General features: G+C 39.3%; 1 protein-coding gene across 1 annotated transcript in view; it reads right to left on the bottom strand.

Annotated features, from left to right (window-relative positions):
* TNIP3 (TNFAIP3 interacting protein 3) overlaps positions 1 to 23158 on the bottom strand; it is a 97362-nt gene extending 74204 nt beyond the window's left edge. Inside the window, exons 1-2 of the mRNA XM_037508356.2 lie at positions 23144 to 23158; positions 3059 to 3140 (exon numbers count right to left, since the gene is read on the bottom strand). Of these exons, the coding sequence (XP_037364253.2) occupies positions 3059 to 3090 (32 nt within the window). The 5' untranslated portion in view covers positions 3091 to 3140; positions 23144 to 23158. The remainder of the gene's footprint in view (positions 1 to 3058; positions 3141 to 23143) is intronic.
* Positions 23159 to 24788: the final 1630 nt, after the last annotated feature.

The raw sequence follows: 24788 nt of genomic DNA, 5'->3' as shown, positions 1-24788 counted from the left end.
AAATTACCTTTTATTCTGCCTTTACTGAGTATTTTGATTTAGGGTCAGGTGATATGGAGGTGAAAAATAAAGAGGCCAAAAGAATTGTAAAAAAGCTGATGATTTCATAAAACAGATTATTTTAGCTTTTTCTTACCACATCTATAGTCTTGCTCCAACGAAAACATCTGCCTGTCACCCCATAAACGTCCCTAAACTCTTTATGAGCAAAAAAAAAAAAAGGAGCTTTAAGGGCCATTTAATAGCCAGCAGCTTGTGGCTGCCAAGTATTGCATCTGCGTGGGAATGTTCTCTTCACATGGGAAAAATATCCTCTATTGTTGACTTTTTTTGAAGTACACCGATGTTTTGCATAAAGACATTTGAATGCTTTGAATATGGGAAGAGACACAGGGCCACCTAAGTACTTCTGAAACAGGAAGAACTAAGATTGTACTGGATGGTGCTTTTAATTGCAGGTTGACTAAGGGCTGACATGAATGGCCTTGGGGCCAGAGCACAGGGCTGCTTCAGGAGATCTTATGTTCATTTTATTATTCTGAGATACCTTTACCTGAGGTTAAAATGAATCACAATGGTTGCTCTCATTAGGCTATAATTATAATTTTCTGGAAACATCCTCCATTTCAAAAAATACAGTTTTTAAATAAATGTTAGGACAAGGAAACATCTGCTTAAAAAAAAAGAAAGAAAGAAAGGACTGGCATTCTAAGGAGGACCCCAGGAGCACAGCGTGTGCTGGGGCTGCTGTTACAAACTGCTTCAGAGGGCCTCCCCAGTGGCGCAGCGGTCGAGTGCTGAGCTGCGAAGCTGCCTGCAGCGCCGGTTCGATCCCCGGCCACCAAAGGAGGGTCCTACATGGCACGCAGACCTCTCCTGCCACCCACTGCTCCCCTCAGCAGTGTACTTCGTTAGTCTGCCTGTTCTGTTCCCCGCTCTGCCTCTGGTGAATTCTCTCACCCTCCCGCACTTCTGACTGTACCCAGTGCTTGTATAAATAAATAAATAAATCTTAAAAAAAAAAAAAAAAACCTGCTTCAGAGTCTGGGAAGAGGGACTGTCTAAACTAGAAAAAACTTTTACTTTGATAATCACCCAGGAGTATCCATGTTGTTCCTCCCACTCTTTTATTTTGAAAAGAAGCTTGATCTGACAAACAGAATACCATATATATATATATATATAAAACTTATAAATTGGCAAATTTTTACCCCTCTAGAACCTAAAGGGGCTTACTTAGAAAGCAGTCTGTTCAGGAAATAAGGAGGGAACGACTCAGAACTCACTGTTCTGTTCCTGCCCTGTGGTCTCTCATCTCCCCTCTCTCTTCTCTCTGTCTCACACCTCCAAAGACAAAGACATGAGCTACAGCATCTGCCTCATCCACACAATCTTCTCCTGGACCCCCAAGTCATACACACCATCAAGGCTAATCTAAAAACCACTTACAGAGCATTTTTAATTACTGTCAAAGATCCCACTCTCTTTCTCTCAGCAGTACAAATTTTTGACTCTGTGGAAAATGAATATGTTAACTGCTGAACTCTGTAATTTTCATCATTGGTTAATGGAAAATCATCTAAACATCGTTCAGTAGAATAGGATTCAGGAGCTTACAGCGTCCTTAGAATTCTTCATGTGGAAGGAAATGGTGTGTGGGCGGGTATGTCTAACTTTTTGTAGAGAGGCTTCACTGAAGAAAGAGCTAAGGGCAAACATTCCTCCAAAATACAAAATGATGGACCTTCCTTCCTTCTTTCTCCTTTTTTCCTTTCTTCTCTTTCATTCTTTTTATTTAAACTGGTAAAATTTGCCAAATATGGACCTCAGCTACCAAAAGAGGATAGAGTATCATCTGTCCTAAAAATCACTGAACATCGTATGTTTTCTTCTATTCTTCTATTAGCCATAGTATCTTAGAGTTTTATCAGTATAATCAATTAATCCTCAGACTACCTCTGTGGTATAAATTTTATTTTTTTAAGATTTATTTTATTTATTTCTGCATACAAGAACTGGGGTGCAGGCCAGAGGTGTGTGGGGGGGCGGTGAGAGGACTCACCAGAGACAGTGGGGGACAGAACAGGTGGATCTACTGAAATACACTGCTGAGGGGAGCAGGGGGTGAGATAGGAGAGGTCTGCATCACCCTATGTGGGTGGTTAGCTCCCTGGCTGAGGGATCAAACTCAGGCCATCAAGGTGATAGCACTGAGACTTAACCCCTAGGCCACCAGGGAGACCCATCCTTCAAGCATCTCTTGATGCTCACAGCAAGGATTCTCACTGTCCTCAAATTCCCAGAGCAGTGTATCTGTGCTCTCTTTTATGAGGCTGACATTCTATGATGTATTATAATTAGGCATGCACATAGTTTTAGCTGTCTACACTGAAGACAGGTAGGGGTTCATCATATGCAAGCAGCTAGCACATTCTCTTGGACATTAGAGGTGCCAAGTAACTCAGAGAAAAAAACTAAATGGGCCAACGAGCAGTGTCAGTCTTGAGATAAGACAAAAAGTTGACAGAATGTTCGAAGTGGCTAAGGAAGGGATGTTTTGATAAGGGACTTAGTGAACTTGTCACCTTCGATCAGAGCTAAGGATTAAATAAGTCAGGAGAGAAGATATAGATGCCTCTTCACCTTATTAATGAAATACAGTTGTTTCCTAGTAGAAAATCTGTGCTCTCCAAGAGACATTACCTTAAATGCCAAACTTGTCAAGAGAATTTACCAAGTACCCCAAAAACCAGTTAACCCCCAGAGCGTGTCGTAAGCCTTGCCCCTTGGATAACAGTGAAAGGAAATGTGGTCAAATCGTCGATGTTGTTATCCACCATCTTTTGCTTATCTACCCTCTGTGGTTCCATCCACACACAGGCATTTCTGCTCCTCCCAGGCTCATCATCTCTGACAGAGGACAGAGAATATTAGAATATTCTTAGAATATTCTAGGATATTTCTATTAGAATTTTTCTATGAGAATAGTTATATAAGAATATTTCTGCAGGATTGTACATTGTACATTCTACATCTCCTGCATCCAGGTCATTATTACCTTTCAGAATCTTCAGGCTGATTGGTCAACATCACCACTTCCTCTTCGTGCTTCTTGTCTACATGAGGTGTCCACAGGGGGTCTAAAAGAAAAAAGAAATACAAAAGGCATGAGGCCCAGACGTGTCTCAAGGGGAGATAACTTTGTCAGTCACTGGAGGAGAAAACCACCTGTTAAATGCATTTTCATCAAAAGCCATGTTTTTATTCTCATGTCCTGTTTTTAGCCCTCTCAGTTATGAGAAGACAGACCACAAACTCGCCTCCTGCCTAGTTTCCATCAAAGGTAAATCGCTGGGTGTAAACATACAGACTCAGTCTTTGAGTGAAGGAAGAGTCTCGTGACAGGGAGAAATTGTCCAGGAACACGTCAAAGAAAGCCAGACACTCCAACACGCAAGGCATAAACTCTTAGGGCTGTCAGACTGACATGTTTGTAGTTCAATTAGCATGGACACAGAATGAGCTCTGTAGTTGTCTACAGTCCTGGTGACAATAAGACCTTTTTTTTTTTTTTTCTTCAGAAAACCCCACCCATTCCATCTTTCTCTCCAACAGAACTCAGTGACTTTCATGTTATTTGGGATACCAAGGGAACTGGCCATGTGACCCTTACAAGAGGAGGAGATTTTGAGGAACTATCTTTAAGACAGAATTTTTTCATTATCTTTTTTTTTCTATTTAACGCTATTTTCAACTTAAGCACCTAACTGTTGTCAAACATTACACAGACATCGTGGTACCCCATGGGATTTGGAGTAGAACCCCGATCTGGAAGCATTTGAAGACTTGTGTATATTTTAAAGCCAATTCCTGCAGGCACTTAACACATTTTCTTTGCATCTGGAAACCACTAATTGCAGTGATCCCATTAGAAAATATAGGCAGCTCAGGTCTGTGGGAAACTTTCAGCCAACTTGTCTGCATTTTGTGAGTTTTTATTTAATTGCAACAACCACCAAAAAAGGTTTGTTTGTTAAAATGCTCCAAGAAGGATTTGTTTCAGCTATTGGCAAGCTGTTTGTGCATACTGTGGGAGGGTGGCTTTTTAACTTTGTTTTGTTTTCAGCTTGTGACAGCTGTTTAAAAGGCATCTGTTACCACCATGGTAGCCAGTTCCTAGATGAACGCCAATGCCTTTCAGGATTGCGGTAGGAACTAGACCACCAACTAGCAGGGCTATCTGTTAACCATGTCAAATCGCAAACGTCCTCAGTCTCTTTCCGGGGCACTCTGGAAATACAGTTCTGTGAATGCATCCAAGAGGCAGGCAGGTGCCTGACAAAGAGCGACCAAGAATGAGTGACTGAGAATGAGCGACTATTTTGTAAATTCTGGAAGATGAGGTTTTTCAATTTTAATTCATTCAGTAAAATTGTAATGAAGCTTAAAAAAAAGTCTTCAATGATTATTTTGGAACTTACTTTAAAAATGCTAATTTCAGGCCTCCCTAGTGGCACAAGGGGGTAAGATGTAACCTATGAAGATATCCACAGCCTCTATGGATAGATCCCCGGCTAGGGAGCTGACTCACATGGCACAGCAGATATCTCCTGCCTTGCCTGCTGCTCCTCTCAGCAGTGTATTTCAGTCAGTCTGCCTCTTCTGCTCCCCATTTATTTTCTGATGAATCCTCTCACCCTCCCCACACCTCTGGCCTGTACCCCAGTTCTTGTATGCATAAACAAATAAATCTTTTTAAAAAATGCTAATTTACCAGCAGATCTGAATGCACATGGAGTCCTAGAGTATCAGAAAAAACAGAGAAACTGAGGCCTTAGTGAATACTGTAAGAGTTCTTACACCATCATTTTACAGCAGAGGAAGTGGAAGCCCAGAGAAGACAAATGATTTGACAAATGATTTGACTGGCTGATCTATGATTACACATCAGGTCCCTTGACCTGGTCCATGATTGTCTATGGTTAGTTAATATTGAGCATTATACGATGAAATTTAAAGTTTAAGATAAGTTCTAATTTTACTACTGAGATATTAACAGTAATGCACAAATATTTTATTGCAAAATAAATGTTATAAAAATATTTCTTGGCAGTGACATTATATTTGAATTTTGGTGGTAAACAACAGGAAAACAGCATGTGGGTAGGAAAATTTCCTGACTTACAATTCTGTAGTGTAAGATTCATAAATAATTCCTCAGAGGCACTGAAAACAAACCAGATAGGTCTCAAAGGTATTAGCTGACTGTACATTGTGTTTCTTTCTAAATAGACTTTTCTTATGCTGGAACTTTACACTTGTCATTATTATATACAGGGACTCAAAAATATTTTTTATTAAAGATTTATTTTTATTTTTGTATGCATACAAGAACTGGGGTGTAGGCCACAGTTACAATGGGTGAAGGGGGAGTGAGAGAATTTATCAGAGACAGAGTGGGGCATAGAATAGGTAGCTCTACTAAAACACACTGCTGAGGGGGCAGCAGGCGAAGCAGGAGAAGTCTGCTATACCATGTGGGTCAGCTCCCTGGCTGGGGATGGAACTCATGCCTCAGTGGCTACAGTGGCTGGTGATAGCTTGATAGCACTGAGACTTTAACCCCTGTGCCACCAGAGAGGCCCAGGAACTCAATATATTAAGTTGTGCTAATCAGAAAAGTCAATATCCCAGACATCATTTTAACTTCCAATAGTTTATGCATTTCCCCTGATGTGTTTTTCTAATAGAACAATAATGACAAAGTCAATCAGAAAAAGACACCCAGTCATTAAAAGGCTTCTCTTTTAAGTTGAAGCAAATAAATAAAATCAAGCAAACCCTGGGGATACAGGGCATTTTCTAATACAGTGCCTCATTTGGTTTTGATTATAGAAAAAATGAACAATTTTAGAGTACTCCTAAGTAGCACACATTTGTATTCCTCCCTGAACTTCATCTCCACTGATTCAAATCAAGGTACCTCTAAGCCATAAGAAAAATTATACTGAAGTTTCTTCTATAGTTTTTCACTGAGCAATAGCACAAAATCAGACTGGAGGACTTGTTGAGCTTTTATGGACTGGTGTGGAGATATGAAAATAGACAGAAGCAGCACCATTTACAATAGCTATGCTATGGAAACAACCCAAATGCCCAAAAATAGATGACTGGATCAAGAAGATGTGGTCCATATACACCATGGAATATTACTCAGCAATCAAAAAGATAAACACATGCAGTTTTCAGTAACAAGGACGGAGCTAGAAGGGATCATGCTCAGCAAAATAAGTCAGAAGGAAAAAAGAAAAAATACCGGATGGTCTCACTCATCAGGAATTTAGAAAACCTAAATAAGGGACAAGGAAAAACAAAGTAAAAATCAAAATCAACAAGCAACTATAAAGCATAGACACACTGGGGTGGGGGGGTTGAGGAGAGGAAGGATTAGGGTCAAAATAAGGGGGGGAGCAATTGTATGGGGAATATAACCAAATGAAAATGCATACATTGTACAAAAATGAAAAATGATGTACAAATTAATATAAAATAAAATATTAAAAATAAAAAATTCTGCATTTCCACATAAATAAATATTGATCCAAAAAATACCAAACAACAGGCAGAAGCAAAATATTGTCCCTCCTACAGTAAACCAGCTCTGCTTGCCATTCTTCCAGTCCAGAACATTGTACCATACTTTGATTGTGGCTTATTAATTTCTCACAGGATGTAATTTTGATATTTTTATACCTTAACAGGAAAAAATTTCTGAAACACATACTAAATGTGACAACCAAAGTTAAACATGGGCACGGGAGGACTTCCATGAAAGCAAATTGTTTCAGAATGCCAAAAAGTAGAAAGATACAGGAGAAGATGGCCTGCCAGATCCCTCCAAACATTTGCACATTCAAAGCGAATTTCAGAAATTTCATACCGAAGCACTTAAACTTGAGCCAGACACATTTTTACTGCTTGGTGATAGTGTCTGTTGGTAATACTCCTGTTTCTGTTAGCTTTTAAGTAAAAAAAAATAATCCTCCTTTCTTTCATCTGTGACATTTATCCTTTCTCTTGCAGACTCATCTGAGAAGCCATAATTTTGCCCAGATGTGTTCACATATGATCCAGGGGACATAGACCTTGTCTTTGCATGTTATCTTTGTTGATAAGGGCTCTGACCATAATGCAGCTATTCTATGCCAGCTAAGCTATGGATTAAATACTGACATCTCTCTTCTGAACCTGTTATTGTCAACCCCGCTCTGAAACAGGTTGCCTGACTGTGGGTCCTCACCTGCATGTTGAAAGGGACTTACACTGCAGGCACACACAAAAAGGTAACAAAAGGCTAATTTACAAGGGAAGGGGATGTGGACATGTAAAATTCAGAGAGAAAAGAGGGAGATACATTCTTAAATGCTTCCTACCCATTCTGCCAACCTGGAATCCCAAATGACCTGCCAAGACCAAACCTGCCTGGCCAAGAGCATGAGCCAAGTGAGTCCGACCCCACTAACGTGGCTGGCTATATTCTCAAAAAGAAAAACATGGCTGCTTAACTCCACCCTTAGGTCCTCACAACTTCCCTTTGGGGATCCTGGGATTTGTAGTTCCCAGTGTCTTGATGAAGTGGGAGTGGCATACACAAAGCCTGTATGGAATTGGCTCAGGACATCCTTTCCCCCTAACAAAACTTTCTAGAGCTACAACACAACCTTTTGAAAAATTTTGGAAAAGGCCTAAGTTATCAGGTCAATGTTTGGTAAATAAGGTGAATAAAATAAAGCTAACTAATAGCATGGTCTAAAAATATCATAGGGTGAATAGTCAAAAAGCTGACTTCCTTCCCTTGTTTGTAAGGGTTTGTAAACTTTAAAAATACCTCATAGCATAGCAATTAAAAGCAGGATGGGAGCAGAGATCTCCCAAGTATACTCTCTGCTCTGCTGGTGTCTCTTGTGAGAGAATAACCTTTTTGTTCCTCTGCTGCTTCTTTGATAAAATGGGGATATGTAGTGATTTCAGGCTTTTCTGCCCTTGCCATTGGGATTGCCCTGCCCGATGGGGCACCTGCATTTTGTCACATTGTTATAGTTGTATTATTTACTTCTGTGGGCCATGACTGTAGTTTTGAGATATTCCTGGAGGGAAGCAGAGGCAGGAGAAAGAAGCAGGGGAGAAAGAAGGCTAGAGAAGCCCACAGCGGAGACTTGCTGGGGGCTTGGAAGACTGCCGGCCTTCTGGGCCCCCCGGCACCCCTGCCTGCAGTGTTCCTGGTTGCTGCACAACATGTAAAAGCACAATAAAAGCCTGAGAAAGCCACTGGGGGCTCCAGGACACTCCTTTACTGGCCTGCATAGAATCATGGAAAACCTGCAATGTGCCCATCCTGGCACTACAGGATATTAACAGTACGCGCCTCATTAGGGCTGTAATGAGGCTTCAAGGTACTGAAGTGGGTTTCCCCAATACGGAAAGTAGAACTTTTTTATGAAACCTCTCCTATGGTAGAAGGAACAAATGTGAAACAAGCTATCACCATTAATTTCTATGGAAAAATTTGAACATTCCAAGACACTAAATATATGCTACCAGGGGACTCCCTGGTGGTATAAGGAGTTAAGTGTCGTCACTATGAAGCTATCTGCAACTACCCCAGAATGAGCTCAATCCCCGGCCAGGGAGATGCCCACATGGCGCAGCAGACCTCTCCTGTCTCACCTGCTGCTCCCCTCAGCAGTGTATTTCAGTAGATCTGCCTGTTCTGTTCCCCACTCTGTCTTTGGTGAGTATTCTCACCCTCCCTTGCATCTGGCCTGTACCCCAGTTCTTGTATACACAAATAAATGAATTTCTAAAAAAATATCCTACCAAATCATATCAAATAACATCTAAAACCTAAAATAACACAAGCATACAGTTAAAAGTAGGAGTGATATGTATAAGGTGGTTCTTGGGGAAGTGACATGGGATGCCACTCTCGCTGGGGGTGCCACCGCCTCTAGAACCGGTGCTGCAAACCGGGGCTCCTGCTGTTTTCATTTTTCACCTTTGGCTATAAAAGTGGAAATCCTCTTTTCATTTCTTTTGGTTAGTGAAAACAGGTGCCATTGTAGGTCTTTTGTAAAAGTGAAGCAGCATAATATGAACTTCCATAATAATTGGGGGGTACCTGATGATCTAAAACTAATACAGTGCTGCCTGGCATGTAGTTCCTGTGCCATAATTGTAAATGGGCCGTAAGAGGAAGGGGGTACATAATTATGATCACTTCATCATCTTGACTTAGAGTGGGTGGGAGAAACTCATTCTGGGAAAGCATGATGTATGGGGCGGGGAGAATAGGTTAAGTGATTACTTCTAAAATTTTGACTCAAATTCTATTCTGAGATTTCATGTAAAGAAATAGATGCTCGGGCCTCCCTGCAGTTCCAGTGCTTTTTAAGTATCAAGCTATCGCCAGCCACTGCAGCATGAATTTGAGTCCCAACCAGGGAGCTGACCCACATATGGCACTGCCGACCTCTCCTGTTTAGCCCGCTGCTCCCCTCAGCAGTGTATTTCAGTCAGTCTGCCTGTTCTGTTCCCCATTCTGTCTCTGGTGAATCCTCTTAACTGCTCCCACCCCCACATCTGGCCTACACATCAGTTTTTCCATGCATAAAATAAATAAATCTTTTTTTTTTTTTAAAGAAATGGGTACTTGGCTTCAAAGAATTCATCATCGTGTTGAGAAAATAGGATACCAAGTCCTGCAGGCCCAAGTCCACGTGTTTATTTTCATGTTCTCAGGACCCAGTGTGGGCATCTAGCCCACAGTGAGAATCTAATAATTTAAGAGTATAGGAATGAAGGAACAATACCTGGTTATAGAAGAGAGCTAAAATTAAAAATTAGTGTTAACAGTGAAAGTTTGAGGATAGTAAAACTTATTAAGGTCAATAGTGGTTGTCCAGACAGTTTTAGTAGATTAAACTGTTTTATTTTTTCCACTTTTTTAAAGATTTATTTATTTATGCATATGAGAACTAGGATACAGACCAGAGGTTTGTGTGTGTGTGGGGGGGCGGTTAAGAAGATTCACCAGAGACAGAGTGGGGGGCAGAACAGGTGGATTGAGGGCAGCAGCGGGTAAGCCAGGAGAGGTCTGCTGCACCATATTGGTAGCTCCCTGGCAGGGGATCGAATTCATACTGCGGTGGCTGCGGACAGCTTCATAGGTTGTGCCTTAACCCCTTATACCACCAGGGAGGCCCTTTTTATATCATCCACTTTTTTATATCAAGGATTTGAAATCAAGAGGGCTTAAAATTTTGCTTGAAGTTGGCTTTTGTAACTTTGTTTTCCGGGGAGGAGGCTAGAATAACCACCCATAATTTCCGAGAACCAAAAGATTTATAATTAAAGATCACAGAGGTTAGTGTACCTAGCTGGCAGACAGCATCCTCTAAGCTAAAAGCAAAACACATTTTTTTGGTTCCATCATTTTGTTACTCTTTTGTTACTTTCCTCTCTCTCTGTCTCTGTCTCTCTCTCTGTCTCTCTCTCTCTCTTTTCCTTTCTCCTCCTCCTCCTGGCTTGAAGGGTTATTATTTTTTTTCCACTGTTCAAGAAACAGCTGTTCTTTCTGTTTAACTTAACCAGAAGATGTCCAGGATTCTTGGATGGATTTCAGTGCATCAGTAAAGATCATAAGCTATTTGATTATTTAAGCAGAAGTTTACACAATCCACAGTTCCAAAATAACCCAACTTTAGAGGATAAACTTACTTTTGGAAGTAAACCAATTTTCATGAGCTTTTCACCATTTGTGGTGACAGCTTTTAATGCACTTGGAGATCTAAAGTCAGGTTCAAGGGCTAGGGTGTGAAGATTACCAGTTGAGTGAAATTCTGCGAGAGTAGGTTTTACAGACCTTGAGAATGTCATGTTAAAATTTGCCAAAGAACTATTCTACCATTGTGTAAGTTTGTTATGTTGGTTGAATTTGTTATAGCATTGAAATGTATCAAAATATATGTGCAGTCAGAGGCATAAGTGCTTTACTTAAGGCAGAAAGAACCAGAGACTGACAAGTGATTTTTATGTATATATAAAATGTCCTTCCTCTGGAGTATAGTTTAAGACTCATAACACTTACCTAGAAACCCTGTTTTGTTTTAGTTCTGCCTTTACTAAGTTCAAAATCAAAAGTTGACCAAGTACAGTCCATTTAGGATGAACTGTCCTAGGGAATACTAAGCCATCATGAACATTATTTTCTTTCTATTTATACATGACAAATAATAAAGATTTATATAACATAATATGCTAAAAACATGCATTCTTATAAATTAGATCTAGGGGCGCACTTACTGATTTTCTTAGAAATGGTGTTTTGGTGTCTAAAATACATAGTTTTTTTTTCTTTTTCTTTTTGTCTTTTATATATTTTATATCATTTTTCATTTTTGCACAATGTATGCATTTTCATCTTGGTTATAGTCCCCGTAAAATTCCCACCCTCCCTTGTTTTGATCCTACTCCCTCCCCCCACCCCCATATTATGTCTCTGGTTTATGGTTGCTTGTTGATTTTGATTTTATTATAATTAGTCTTTTTCCTGGTCCCTTATTTAGGTTTTCTAAATTCCTGCTATGAGTGAGACCATCCGTTCTTTTTCTTTTTCTTTCTGTTTTATTTTGCTGAGCGTGGAGCTTCCGTATGATCCAGCAAGTCTACTCCTAGGTATTTACCCAAATGACACAGAAACATTAATTCAAAGAGGCACCTGCTCCCCTATGTTTATAGCAGCACTATTTACAATAGCTAAGCTTTGGAAACAACCCAAATGCCCAAAAATAGATGACTGGATTAAGAAGATATGGTACATATACACCATGGAATATTATTCAGCCATCAAGAAAGCTTTTTTTCTTGATGACATGGAGATCGACAGGTAATCAAATATGGTTGAAATGGGCCTCTGAGGCTCATACAACATATTTCTTGCCACTTGGAATACGGCTGCCCTGTCTTCTTTCCCAGTTAGAATCTACTGATGGTATTTTACCTGGGTTTTCTTGCAATCAACAAAGCAAGCCTCTGTGAATTCTGGTTTTCGTTTCTTTACAAGGGAATTAAACTCTTAAGACATTTATAGAACTGTCTAAAAACTGGATGCTCTTAGGTCCTGATGCTAGTTTTCCATTCTTTTATATTTGCCTCATCCACATCTAATATAAATTTGACAACTCACCTTTATTGGGTGTTTCCAAAGTACACCAGGAAACTCGCATGGCATGGCAGTGACTATTCTTTCATCTTTTTTTTTTTTATACTCATGTATCGTCAGCTTATATAAATTTTACTAAAATTATGCAATTGCAAAAAAAAAAGTCACAGCAAGTAGGCTAGGGGGAACAATCAAGATTGACTTTTGGTCAACAAAGTGCTCAACTTTTAGAGGCAGAAATAAGTGAAATCCCTTTGCTGTGCTCACTTAGCCTGCCTGGGGCTTAGCCTGTATGTTTTACAGAGAGAATCAGGAGTGTGGTTGACCTGTACTGACTTGACTAAGTGGAGGTTGGAAAAAGAAGTAGTTTCACTCAGGAGTGGGGAAATGCCAGCACGGTCGGGGAGATAACATAAATTGGTGAAATTAAGTGGTGGTAGACCTGTGGTGGATGAGGCCTGCCGAAAGACTTTAAAATTAAGTTTTCTAAAGTGAGGAAACAAGACAGGATGTTCTTTAAAAACTACTCCTCTTTATTTCAGCAACTATTGAATGTCTATTTTTTTCATAGCCTATGATAACTTCCAGAGCATTAACATATTTGCTGCCAACATGAAGATAATAATGCATAACAGTTTTGAAAAACTTACTAATATTAGCAAGAAAGAGATGTGAAAATACAAAGCACTTGATAGGAACCTGATTTTTATTAAGTTTTTTTTTTTTTTTTTTTCCTGGGCCCAGTTCCTAAATTAACTATGTGTGTGATTTTTTTTTTTTAAAGAAAATTCATGCAATTTATTTTTCTCTGTTCTTTTAGAATAAAGGACTGTGAAATGTTTAATGAAGACTTGGTATATGTCTCTTGATTTTTTTTCTTTTATATTTTTACATCATGTTTCACTTTTGCACAATGTGTGCATTTTCATGTTGGTTATAGTCCCCGTAAAATTCCCATCCCCCTTGTTTTGATCCTACTCCCTTCTCCCCTGCTGTTGTGTGTCTCTGGTTTATAGTTGCTTGTTGATTTTGATTTTTACTTTATTATAATTAGTTTTTTTTCCTGATTCCTTATTTAGGTTTTCTAAATTCCTGCTAGGAGTGAGATCATCCGTTATTTTTCTTTTTCTTTCTGGCTTATTTCACTGTGTGGCATTTCCTCAATCTGCTAAAAATGGAGCTGCCATATGATCCAGCAATTCCACTCCTAGGTATTTACCCAAAGGACACAAAAACATTGATTCAAAAGGGCACCTGCACTCCTATGTTTATTGTAGCACTATTTACAACAGCTAACCTATGGAAACAACCCAAATGCCCAAACTTAGATGATGGGATCAAGAAAATGTGGTACATATACACAATGGAATATTACTCAGCAATCAAAAAAGATAAACTCATGCCATGTGCAGCAACATGGATGGAACTAGAAGGGATCGTGCTAGGTGTGTGATTTTTAAGCCTACTAATTATTTTCTACAGGTTTCAGTCCTATTTTGAAGAGTCAAGGACCACCTGGATTATTTCTAATGGCCCTTGAATTCTAAAATTCTGTGGTTATCATTGCCAGATATTTACTATCAGCATTGGGGACAGTGACCAGGATTATGTTGAGTTATTGTTTAGGGCTGGAAGGGAATGCAGCGCTATTGTCTGCCATTTGATTCTCTTTAAAGCAGAATAGAGAGACTTGCACAAACTGAAGAATGAATTCAGAAGCTAAAGGAACAAACTTTTCTTTATGCTTAGTTTTGTTTATGCTTTATGTTCTATTATTTTGACAGTAAGAAATAACTCCAAGTGTTTTCAAACCAATGCTTGCAAGCCACTGACAATATCTTTCATTGTTGCCTGGACCACTCGAGTTGCATGGTCTCTGCTCTGCCCTTCCCCACTCTTGGCCCCTTCAGTCTCCTCTCCATGTTGCAGACTTAGGGTTCTTTTCATAGCACATACGGGATCTTGTCATTTTCCCTCTCTTTATCCCCACGATCAAAACATCTTCGTAGTTTCCCATCAAAGTGAGCAGATTCCTTATCCTAGATCGGGGCTGGCACATTCAAATGGGTCACTGTTTTGTAGGAGATCATGGCTCTTGGTCGTGTGGGGATTCTCTTCGTATTGCAAAATGCTTAACATCACTGACCTGCTATTGTTGTAATAATGAACAAATGCTCCCCTCGCCCCTGTTGACCCCAAAGCGCTTTCCTGTCTTCTCTTGCACTATGTATGGGTTTTTTTTCTCAGCTCCTTGAAGTTACCATGCTCCTTGAAACTGCAGTTCCTTTTTCTTTGCTGTTCTCAAAATAACTCATTCCTAAATTTCCAGCATGTACACATTCCTTTAATGTACACTTTTACAACTGCATGCACCACCCCTTGATAGTTATGTCTGTCAAAGCTGCAAGTTCATTATTTTGATATGTGTCTAGTTATTTGCTTAAGGCCATTCTTCTCCATTAGATTGTAAAGTCTGTAATTTTATGTGTATTTGGTTCACAGCCTCAGTATTTAGTGCAGTGTCTGTATATGCTAAATATTCCACAAACATTGAATTAATGAATGAACAAAGATTATGCCAGCAATTAGTTGTACATGGCACTGTGACATTTTTAATACAAAATTTTGAATGTGGTTTCCTAAAAATATATTTGAAACTCAGTTTAGTCTGATGCTTTAAACATAGAACAATCAGTTATATTGTTTAAAAAAACTTTATCCCTAGAGCTCTTGATCAAAGCCATTGTGTCTCTCAAGGAATTTAAAAGAAAAAGAAAACAGGAATCCACCTAGGAACCCTCAAATTGGCGTCCAGCAAGCAAGCCTATCAGATCACTATAAAATCAGCTCAAATTTAGGGGCCTCCCTGGTGGTGCAGGAGATTTAGTACCCTGCTGTGAAGCTGTCCGCAGCCTCTGCAGCGTGGGTTTGATCCTGGCCGGCCAGTGAGAATCCCACATGGCGTGGCAGACCTCTCCTGTCTCACCTGCTGCTCTCCTCAGCAGTGTGTTTCTTCAGTCTGCCTGTTCTGTTCCCCGCTATGTCTCTGGTGAATCCTCTCACCCTCCCACGCATCTGGCCTGTACCCCAGCACTTGTATGGATGAAAGATAAATCTTTTAAAAAAAATCAACTCAAATTTATAAGCAAAAACTAAGAGGCTATTAAAATGTTTCAGATAATTTCCATGCAAATTAAACAAGTATTTATGTTTTTAAAAACATGATAATGTCAGTAAAGAAAGTTAGGTGTATGTTTTAGATTTTTATTCATTTATTTCCTTTAGCAAATAAGATTTCTATGTTTGAGAAGACTGTAAGGCCCTTTGATGACAGTGTCGAAGGAACTGGAGGAGAGGAAAAATATATAGCACCCTCATTTACTGTAATGGCTCAAGGGAAATTGAGAACAAGAAAGAGATTTTTGGCTGTGCATTGTTTGGCTAAACCAGAAGAACTGCTTTTTTTTTTTTTTCTTTCCATTTCATATTTCTGAGAAAGGTGTTAAATTGGGGGACTTTGATGATCTATTTCCTTCTAAGAAGTTTTCTTGTGTTAAAGCAAAAAAAAAAAAAAAATTTTTTTTGCCATCACTGATTTTTTATTGTTCAATCACATCAGGGCACTGGCACTATCTGTATATGAAAAACTGATGGTTAGGCACTGAAATTAGAAAAATTCCTCAATCAGGAGTATGAGATTTTCTCACTAGTTTCCTGGTCCCTGGATAAGATACATATCATCATCGCTGAAAGAAGAGACCAGACCCTGTAAGGGCTAAGATCCTTCCCACAGAGAGGTGCTGTGAGATTGATCATCCTAGGAATGTTTATATTGCAATATTGCTCTGGACACGTGTAAGAGAGGCTTACTGAAATATGACCAGTGGTCTGTTCTCGCCCCATAGAGATCAGCTTGTTCATAGACTGACCCTTCACTTTACAAGCGAGAAAAGGATGTACTTATTCTGGGTCTTTACCCACCTCTATCTTGGAACTATTCTTTGTGGTTTTCTATTACTGGGTTTCGTTGAAGTCCCCTCAATTTTAAATTCACCTTTCTGAACCATGTGTATTGGAAAGATGACTGATTTAAGAGTAGAAGATGTGGGTCCCCATCTGCCTCTTACTCAACGAGCTTTGTGACCTTGGGAAAATTATTTAAGCTCTCTGAACCCCAATCTCCTCATCTGCAAAGTAAGAATAATACTTCTTTTCTTCCAAGGGGAGAACATAGAGATTAAACCAGAGACTGCATTTAAAAGAAGCCTTAACTTGCCTGTACTATCAGGAGATTTGTCTAAAGTAGATTGGTAAATAGTAAGCAATTTTTAAAAAGTTTGCAGTTAAAATGAGGCCTAAGGTTTAATCCTCGGCAGGAAGTGTTCAGTTGACAATAAGTAAATATGGTGGAATTTAGTTTTTGTTAACATACAAAACTCCTTGCAAAGGCTGTAGAGAATGATTTGTGTGAAACATGAATGGGATTGTATCTGTCATTATTTATGAATACTGATTGTTTTACTGATAAAAATAATATGGATGTGTTTGTTTAATGTGAATATACTTCTAGAGAGTATATTCTCTTTTTTTTAAAGATTTATTTATTTTATGCATACAAGAGCTGGGATACAGGCCAGAAGTGTGGGAGGTGAGAAGATTCACTAGAGACAGAGCAGGGAACAGAACGGGTAGATTGGCTGAAGTACACTGCTGAGGGGAGCAGTGGGCGAGTAAGAAGAGGTCTGCTGTGCCATGTGGGTTGCTCCCTGGCTGTCCAGGAACAAGTCCGGGAACCGTCGTGCTGCAGTGGCTGCAGACAGGTTCATAGGCTGCGCCCCAACCCCTTGCACCACCAGGGAGGCCCTCGAGAGTATATTCTGACCTCACCACATTCTTAGTAATAGAAGAAGCCTTGTCAGAAACTATACTTTCAAAATAATATTTGAGGGTGATTATTACAAAGAAGCAATTGGGATAAATTTAATTATCTGTGACTACACAGAAATTCACATTGTATGTTTTAACATCCAGGTGATTATCCTTAGTTCAACATACATGCATGTGTATTTGTATAACTATGCCATCTCACATGCAAAAAGGGAAATAAATCAGAGCTTATTTAATTATAATATGAAGTAATAATAATAATTAATAATAAACTGCTTCCTGATATTTTAATACCCACTTTCTGATGTGACTTGACCCAGGTACACTGGATTTCAGAAGTAGAGTTTTTCAACTTTACAAGTGAAATTCGAGATCTTCTCATGTGAGTCTCTGAGTCACTATTGTCTTAATGTGAATATGCTGTCTAGTCAGAAATTTTCCTTTATTTTGATACACATTTAGGCAGGATTCAATTTGTCTACACTTAACACTTCAAAGTTGAGACTCTTCCTACTCATATCCAAAATTATAAATCAAGTTTGATAGTTTTGAAACGGTTCCAATATTTTAGCATTCCTCTCTATACAAGATTAATTCAAAAGGAAAGCACATTTTCCTGTTGTTTAGGCTGAACAATTTTTTGCTTATTTTCAAATCTCCAGTTGCCTTGCCTTTGAATTTAAAAAATGTAAATCATCTTCCCCGAAGACTTTTGAGCAGCTCCTTCTAGTAAAGAGCTTGTGAAAAATGCTCATGTATTCTCTAAAATTATAGAAAAAGGGTGAATTTGGCAACCTACTGAAGAAAATACTGACTGTAGCTTGTCATTATACAATCTGTCTGAGAATCATCTGGCAATAACCAACTTTATTTTATCAATATTTATTCCCATCTGAAGGAAATATTTCACCATATTTTATGCAAGGTGTAATGTAAAACTAGGAGTCACTTATACTCAAGGGTATTTTATGAATTAATGCTAGTACTTAATATGTTACAGTATATGTTCTTTCTTTTGGCAGAATTTATACATGTCAGATTAGCAAAAAATATGAAGTAAGTATCTTTGATTACTCACCATAATAATCTGTTAACTGTACACTAACTGCCCACTGTGACTGTTCTTTGTCACAGTATTTTTACTTTCTTAGCTAAATCAGGGCATCCGTTCGTTGGAGCAGTCCGTGTTTTGCAGCCGCTAGCATAATATTCACCCATATGTTGTTTTTATTTTGAAAACCATGGGGGTATTTAATCTTGGCAGTATTTTCAAATGAAATTAATTTTTTACTCATGCTCTGTGTAATTTCTGTAGAAAGGCCCTTTTTAATCTCACCTCTTAAAACCTTGAGGACATATGTGTGTCAAATCTACATTTTTTTATAATTCTAAGTCCTTCATCTGTCGTGAACCAGTATTTGAGGCAGCCAAACTGTCCCATTTCCAAACAGATGAGAGAGCAACTGTGGCTAAGGTTTTCCCCTGAGTATTCTTCGTGATCTAATCTTAACGAGGAAGCAAAGTTTAGAAATTGATAGTTAAAGCAATAAAGTCTTAAAGAGCAGTTTTTAAAAGTTAACAGTTAAAGGAGACCTAGGTTTAATCCTCTGCGGGAAGTGTTCAGCCAGCAAAAGACTCAATAAGCATCTTTGACCTCCCTCCAGCCTCCTCTCCCCACTACCTGGGTGAGGAGACCTAAACCCCAGTGGAGAAGTCAGGTCAGGAAACCCAGGACCGGGACCCACTAAACATGTGGCGCCAACATCTGCACTTCCTAATCTGGGGGACCCAGGCGTTTCAGATTCCTTCAAGAGGAGGAATTGAGCTGAGCACTCAATTTCCCATGTTTAAAAAGTATTATCTTCCTCACTCAAACCTCATTTATTGAGACATGGTCGAGTGACAACAAATAGTAATGGAAAGGTTGTATTGGAAGGCCAGTGATAGAGTAATTAAAATGTAGATGTAGTGCAGAGAGAGCAAAGAGCAGGAGCAAGCTAAAGTGTGGTGTGTGTGTTGCTGGAGACAAGGAGGGGGTGTTGGGGGAAGAGAACAAGCACATAGAAAAGAAAGGAGGAAATGAGAATATATTTCCCATTATACCCTTTTTTTTTTTTGGACTTGAAAAATATCATCGCATTTCTGACTTCTTAAAAAAAGCCTCAGAAACTGAGGTGAGCATACTCTTGTTTCTTGCCACTATGCTAAAGCCCCCTAAAAGAAGCCTCGTGCTGGGAGACAGCTGGTAGAAGCCTTGCCACTTAAAAGAGAGCTTTTGGGATTCTGCTGCACTCTCTGAGCTTCCCAAGAAGAACGAAGCCCTGAACATTTCACAGCAGGACATTTTGTGGCTAAACCACGCACTTAAAGTTACTAGATTCTTGAAACATTCTCACTGTGCCCACGGGCATCCAGTCAACCTTGGTGCAATGCTGGCTTTTAAAATGAACCCTCTCTGGAAGTCAGCTTGATTGCTTATATTTAAATTATGCCTAGGGACGTTTATTTTCTCATCTCCTTTGGAAAAAAATTAACTCTAAAAAAACCATTCCAGGGACTTTATATTTAGAAATGTAGTAGTTTATGCTTTCCACATGGTTCTCAGCCACATGGCTCTACAGTAGCACAGCGAATACAATAAAGGATACCTATGATAGCCTCCTACACACACACACACACACACACACACACACTGCCTCCTCCTGCACTGATCACTGCTTCATCAGAATCATTGAACCCTGCAAGAGGGCAAATTATAACATAGCTACTTCAATGAGTACTTATATTACATTGTTATTCACAGAATTGTTAGCAATAGTAAGTAGGATAGCCATTCATTTAGTTCCATATGTCATTTTAAAAGCTTACTTTATCTGGCATGAACAAAAGGGCTAACTGGTCAAAACTCTACACATCTTAGAAAAGGAGATCACACATTGTACGAGTTCTCATTTCCCAGCCAGAACACATGAAACCATCCCTGAACTTATATTACCAGACTCATAATCAGTCACACATCCATTTTAATATTTTATGCTCCAGGCATCTTAAAAAAGAAATTAAGTTAAAGCAAACTGTAAGTCAGCGAAATGAAAGTAAACGAGACACGAATAAAGCACATTTACTCACCAAGTTCTAGACTGAAAGTCCCTCTGAGATCTAGGTAAGTGCTACAAGGTCTAAGAAAGATGTAGAGCTTGTCTTCTCAGCTCTTTGAATCAAATAGTTACTAAGTGGTTTATGTAGAAACATATATTTTGAAAGGTTAATCCACCCATACACAGGGAAACCCCTTTTTTAAGAAAGTCACTCCCCGGCCAAGAGGCTATTAATATTCACCTCTCCACTACAAATACAACCTACAGATGAAAGATTCACAACCTGTGTGAACATACCACAGAGGATTCCCTCTTAGTTTGTGTTGTAATGGAAACACACACACAAAAAAAAACAACACACCTCTTCAGGCAGCTGGGGGTACTGCAGGAAATTCACCTGCCCACTTCATGGAAAAGTTCTATCAGCTTAATAAGGCCACAACACAAACATGAATGTAGAATTAGTATAATTTACTGTAAGGACCACATAGGTCACATACTCATTTCTAGGAATGTTCCTATCTCTTTCCCTGAGAGAGCTTGCACCCAGGTTAACATTTAAATCCTCCCCCTTTAAAGTAACATAGAAATATGCCCACTACCTTTAAAAAAAGGGGGGTGGTGTTGCTGAGTGTTTTCTATGTAGAAGGGAAATTCTATTTTTAGTCTCCATTGCTTCTCTGGGGTCCTGGGGTAGGAATTGTATCTAGATTTTCTCATCATGCTGGAAAATAATCTGCGTAATTATCAGCAGTAGGAAACCTCTCCAAAAGAATTTTTAAAAATCGGTGACTTTCTGGGAATAAAATCATTGCTGATGAAGTATACAGTAGTCACTATATATACTTATTTATACCATGTTTTATTTACATTAATATTTATTGTTTCTATTGGAGTATTCCTTTTCCCATAGGCATGGTGAGATTAAGTAAATGTCAGATAGCATGTTGGCAATAAGCTTGGAGAAGCAAGAATATGTCAGATTTTGCTTGGTCCCCTTAAGTTCGCATCACAGCAGGCTTCCTACTTCGGAAAAATAATTGACGCCATGAGTTAATGATGGTCTAGTTTCTATAACTTTGAGAGGTCAGTGGATCACAAGGGAACTTCAACATTGTCTTTCTTAAGACAGAATGTCATACATGTTAGCCAGGGGTGGTAAAGTCCTGAATGTTAGATTTTTGTTCTGTCTTTAAACAAAAATTAAAAATTAAAATTAAAAATTAAAAAAAAATTCAGAAGAAAAATAGTCCCCTGTGCCACATAACTTGCACATGCAGCTAACCTAAAAGATTCTCAACAGGAACTAGGAAGTAAACAATCCTTAATCTGAGTTATTAAAAGAAACTATTTGATTTGAAAACACTACTTTTCAAGCTCTCCTAAAGTCTTTTGAGAATGTCTTTTTCTAGGTCTTTTGAATTAATACAAAAAGCTATTTTCCCTGTTTGTTTTTTTCCAAGTGAGAAAAAGAATTAATGTTTTATGAGAATATGCCATTTTAGTGTGATTCCAAAAGAGAGAGTAGAAATTCATCAGCCAACAGTAAGGAGATTGAAAGTTCTAGAAACTGCAGACTGAACTAATGTCTTCCATCCCTGAAAGTACTTTTAAAATTACAGAGGGTTGTACAAATGCATGATGTAACTGCTGTTATTAAAACTTAGACCTCTTCCCAAAGGACCTGTGTTGTCTTAAGCCTGCACCTCTTTTTTTGATGATGACATAAATTAAAGGGTGTAGACAAAGCAGAGAAGTCTGTTTCAGAGTCTCCTGAAGGTTAAACAGGAAGGTTATTTCCATTAAAAACTATGAGGGCTGGAAGGGCATGCAATTGTTATTCACCTCATGGAAATGTTGGAGAAAGAGCATCTGTAAACCCTAGGACAGACCTTGTCTGCCTCCCATGCTTCTAACTGTAAAGGGGTCGTGGGCAGTTCTAGAACACCACGGTGAAATACAGGCATTACTGGTCCATAAATCACTGCATTGCTTCTTCTGTACATCTAAGTCACCTCATTGCAACTGCAAGCAAAAGCTGGCCGTCTGCTGACCGAATGATTTTTGTACTGTTTGCCAAATAGCATTCGTTTAGTGATTTACCTTTAGGGAAAAATAAGGAAATGAGTTGGAAAAAAAATTAATAAAACTCGAAGACTAGCACCCACAGTGACTGATCCAAAATGAATTTCACCTGGCTTGAGGGTTACGAATGTCTCTGGGAAAAGGGAGAAAATGAGGTTGGTGAAGTAAGACAAGGCCGCGTAGTGTTGAGTTTGGGAAGGAGAAAGCCCTTTGCTTTCTCTGGAAGTAATATTAAAGGGTAAGGACGTTGCCATGATTTAGACTTGAGAAAGGGCAAGTCGGGCCTGTTTCTCAAGATGAGCTGGAGGTCTCGCTCAGCGGTGAGGCTCCCAGGTCACAGCACATGCTTCCTGCACAGCCTCAGGGAGGTAGGCCAAGTGCTTCCACATGCTTGCCTGCTGGAGAGGTGCCAGCGCTCCCAGCCCCCGTCTCTGCCAGATTCAGGCTTCTATCCCTCTTAGCTTCCCAGCACCCCAGTTTCCAAATCATGAATAAGAACGGAAGTTGAGGGCCACCCCGGTGGTGCAGCGAATGAGTGCTGGGTTGCGAAGCTGCCCGCAGCTTCTGCAGCATGGGTTCGATCCCCGGCCGCAGGCGAGGGTCCCACATGGCGCGACAGACCTCTCCTGCCATGCCCGCAGCTCCCCTCAGCAGTGTACTTCGTCAGTCTGCCTGCTCTGCTCCCCACTGTCTCTGGTGAATGCTCTCACCCTCCCGCGCTTCTGACTGTACCCGGTGCTTGTATAAATAAATAAATAAATAAATAAATAAATAAATAAATAAATAAATAAATAAATGAATCTTAAAAAAAAAAACAAAAGAACGGAAGTTGAAAGGATGGTAGTGCCCATACCTCCGTTGAGAAATTCATTTTCCAAGGTTTCATCTCCTTAAGGTGTCCTAAGGAATGTGGTGATGCCCACCTGGCAGTGTTGTCCTGTTAAATTATAGTTTCCCCAGGGAGTTGTTTAAACTACTGTTTGTTGGGTGAGAGCTGGCTGAGGCTTAGGGATATTATATGGCCTCTCAGAGTCCTTCAAGAGGGAGGCCGTGGCCTCTTGCCAAAGTGTGGCCTTTATTGAGAGTGTTCCATTACAACTTCAGAACCTCAGCTGTAATTCTACTTAAAGACAGAGAAGACTGTGCCAGGAACCTCAGCTGATTGGATTGCAAATCAGAAGGGTTACATTATTTCTTGGGCACGCCTGTCTCCTAGCCCAGTTTGTTAGGAACAAACTTTAGTGTTAATTGGATATCTATTCATTAAACTCTGGGAACATTTAAACTCATGAGATAGTGGTTAAATTTGATATTTTTGGTTCATTTTTAAAAATTTCTGATAGAACTTGGATTTAAGGATTTGAGTGGGTTTTGCATTTTGCTGAGTGTGTGTGTGTGTGTGTGTGTGTTTTGTAGTACTGCTATGGATAGCAAAGAACTAAACAGCCTATGGTTCCAACCATTAAAATATCAGAGTTCTGCTTTTCCCTAAGAAGTGGAACTATTGTTGTGAAAAATTCTGCCAAAACCAGGAAATATCAGGTAAACAACTGGGAGAGAGAAGGGGCATAAATCTCCTTTCTAAAGAGGATGAAAGGATGGATATGAGTCACGGATGTAGATAAATCAGAAATGCAGCTGTGTGGGACTGAAGTCCAGTTATCGTTGTAAGTCAGACCCGAAAGATGTGGTGAACTTTAAAGGCCTTCCAGGTGCTCATGGAGAAGAGAGGCTCCAGGAGCACATTCTGACACTCAGAGCTAGGACTTTTATCCTCACAACTGTAGCTCTTCCTGTTTTCAGTACACAGGAATCTATTCTCACATGAATATATTTCCAAATTCGCAAACCATACCTGTTTTCAACATTAGACTTGCTTTTGATCATTCCTATCTTACAGGAATTACCACCCAAAGAGCATTAACTTAGAAGTCAGATGTGCTGGACCCCAAATTCTCTATGACCAACTTCAATAATTGACTTATTCTCCATCCATGTGAGAGTAGTTTCAGGGACTGGAAGCCCTACACATCCTATTCGAAAGGACAGCTTTCCTATGTCAACTTTTCAATTGTTTGCAGTTGAAAATCTGAAACAGATAACTTCTGATCATCAGCTGTCATTTCTACTTTCTCGGGCCCTCATTTAGTCAGTTGTCATGTGACTTTTAGATTTTAACCCCAAATCTATAGTGTTGTAGGCTTGATGCAATTGGGAGTAGGCAGGAACTTTAAAACTGTAAAAACAGTTACTAAAATGATTGACTTTATGCATATTTTAAGGAAAAGTCATTCACTATGCTGAAATTCAGAAGGGGCCCTCATCGCTTTATCCAAAAGGACTCGAATGATTATGTAACAAATGTAAACCTTTGCCTGTGGTACTTTGAAACTCACAAAATAAGTTTAAGGTTTATATTGGAAATTATTTTATATGCCAAGGAGAAAAATCCTGAGCTCCATTAATACAAGTTCAATTTAAACCAGTGTGTTATGGCA

Source organism: Talpa occidentalis, unplaced genomic scaffold, assembly GCF_014898055.3.
Source record: "Talpa occidentalis isolate TD23 unplaced genomic scaffold, MPIMG_talOcc4v2.1 talOcc4.13, whole genome shotgun sequence".
Classification (NCBI taxonomy): Eukaryota; Metazoa; Chordata; class Mammalia; order Eulipotyphla; family Talpidae; genus Talpa; species Talpa occidentalis.
Note: the sequence above shows the minus strand (reverse complement) of the source record. Positions and strands in the feature narration are given on the sequence as shown.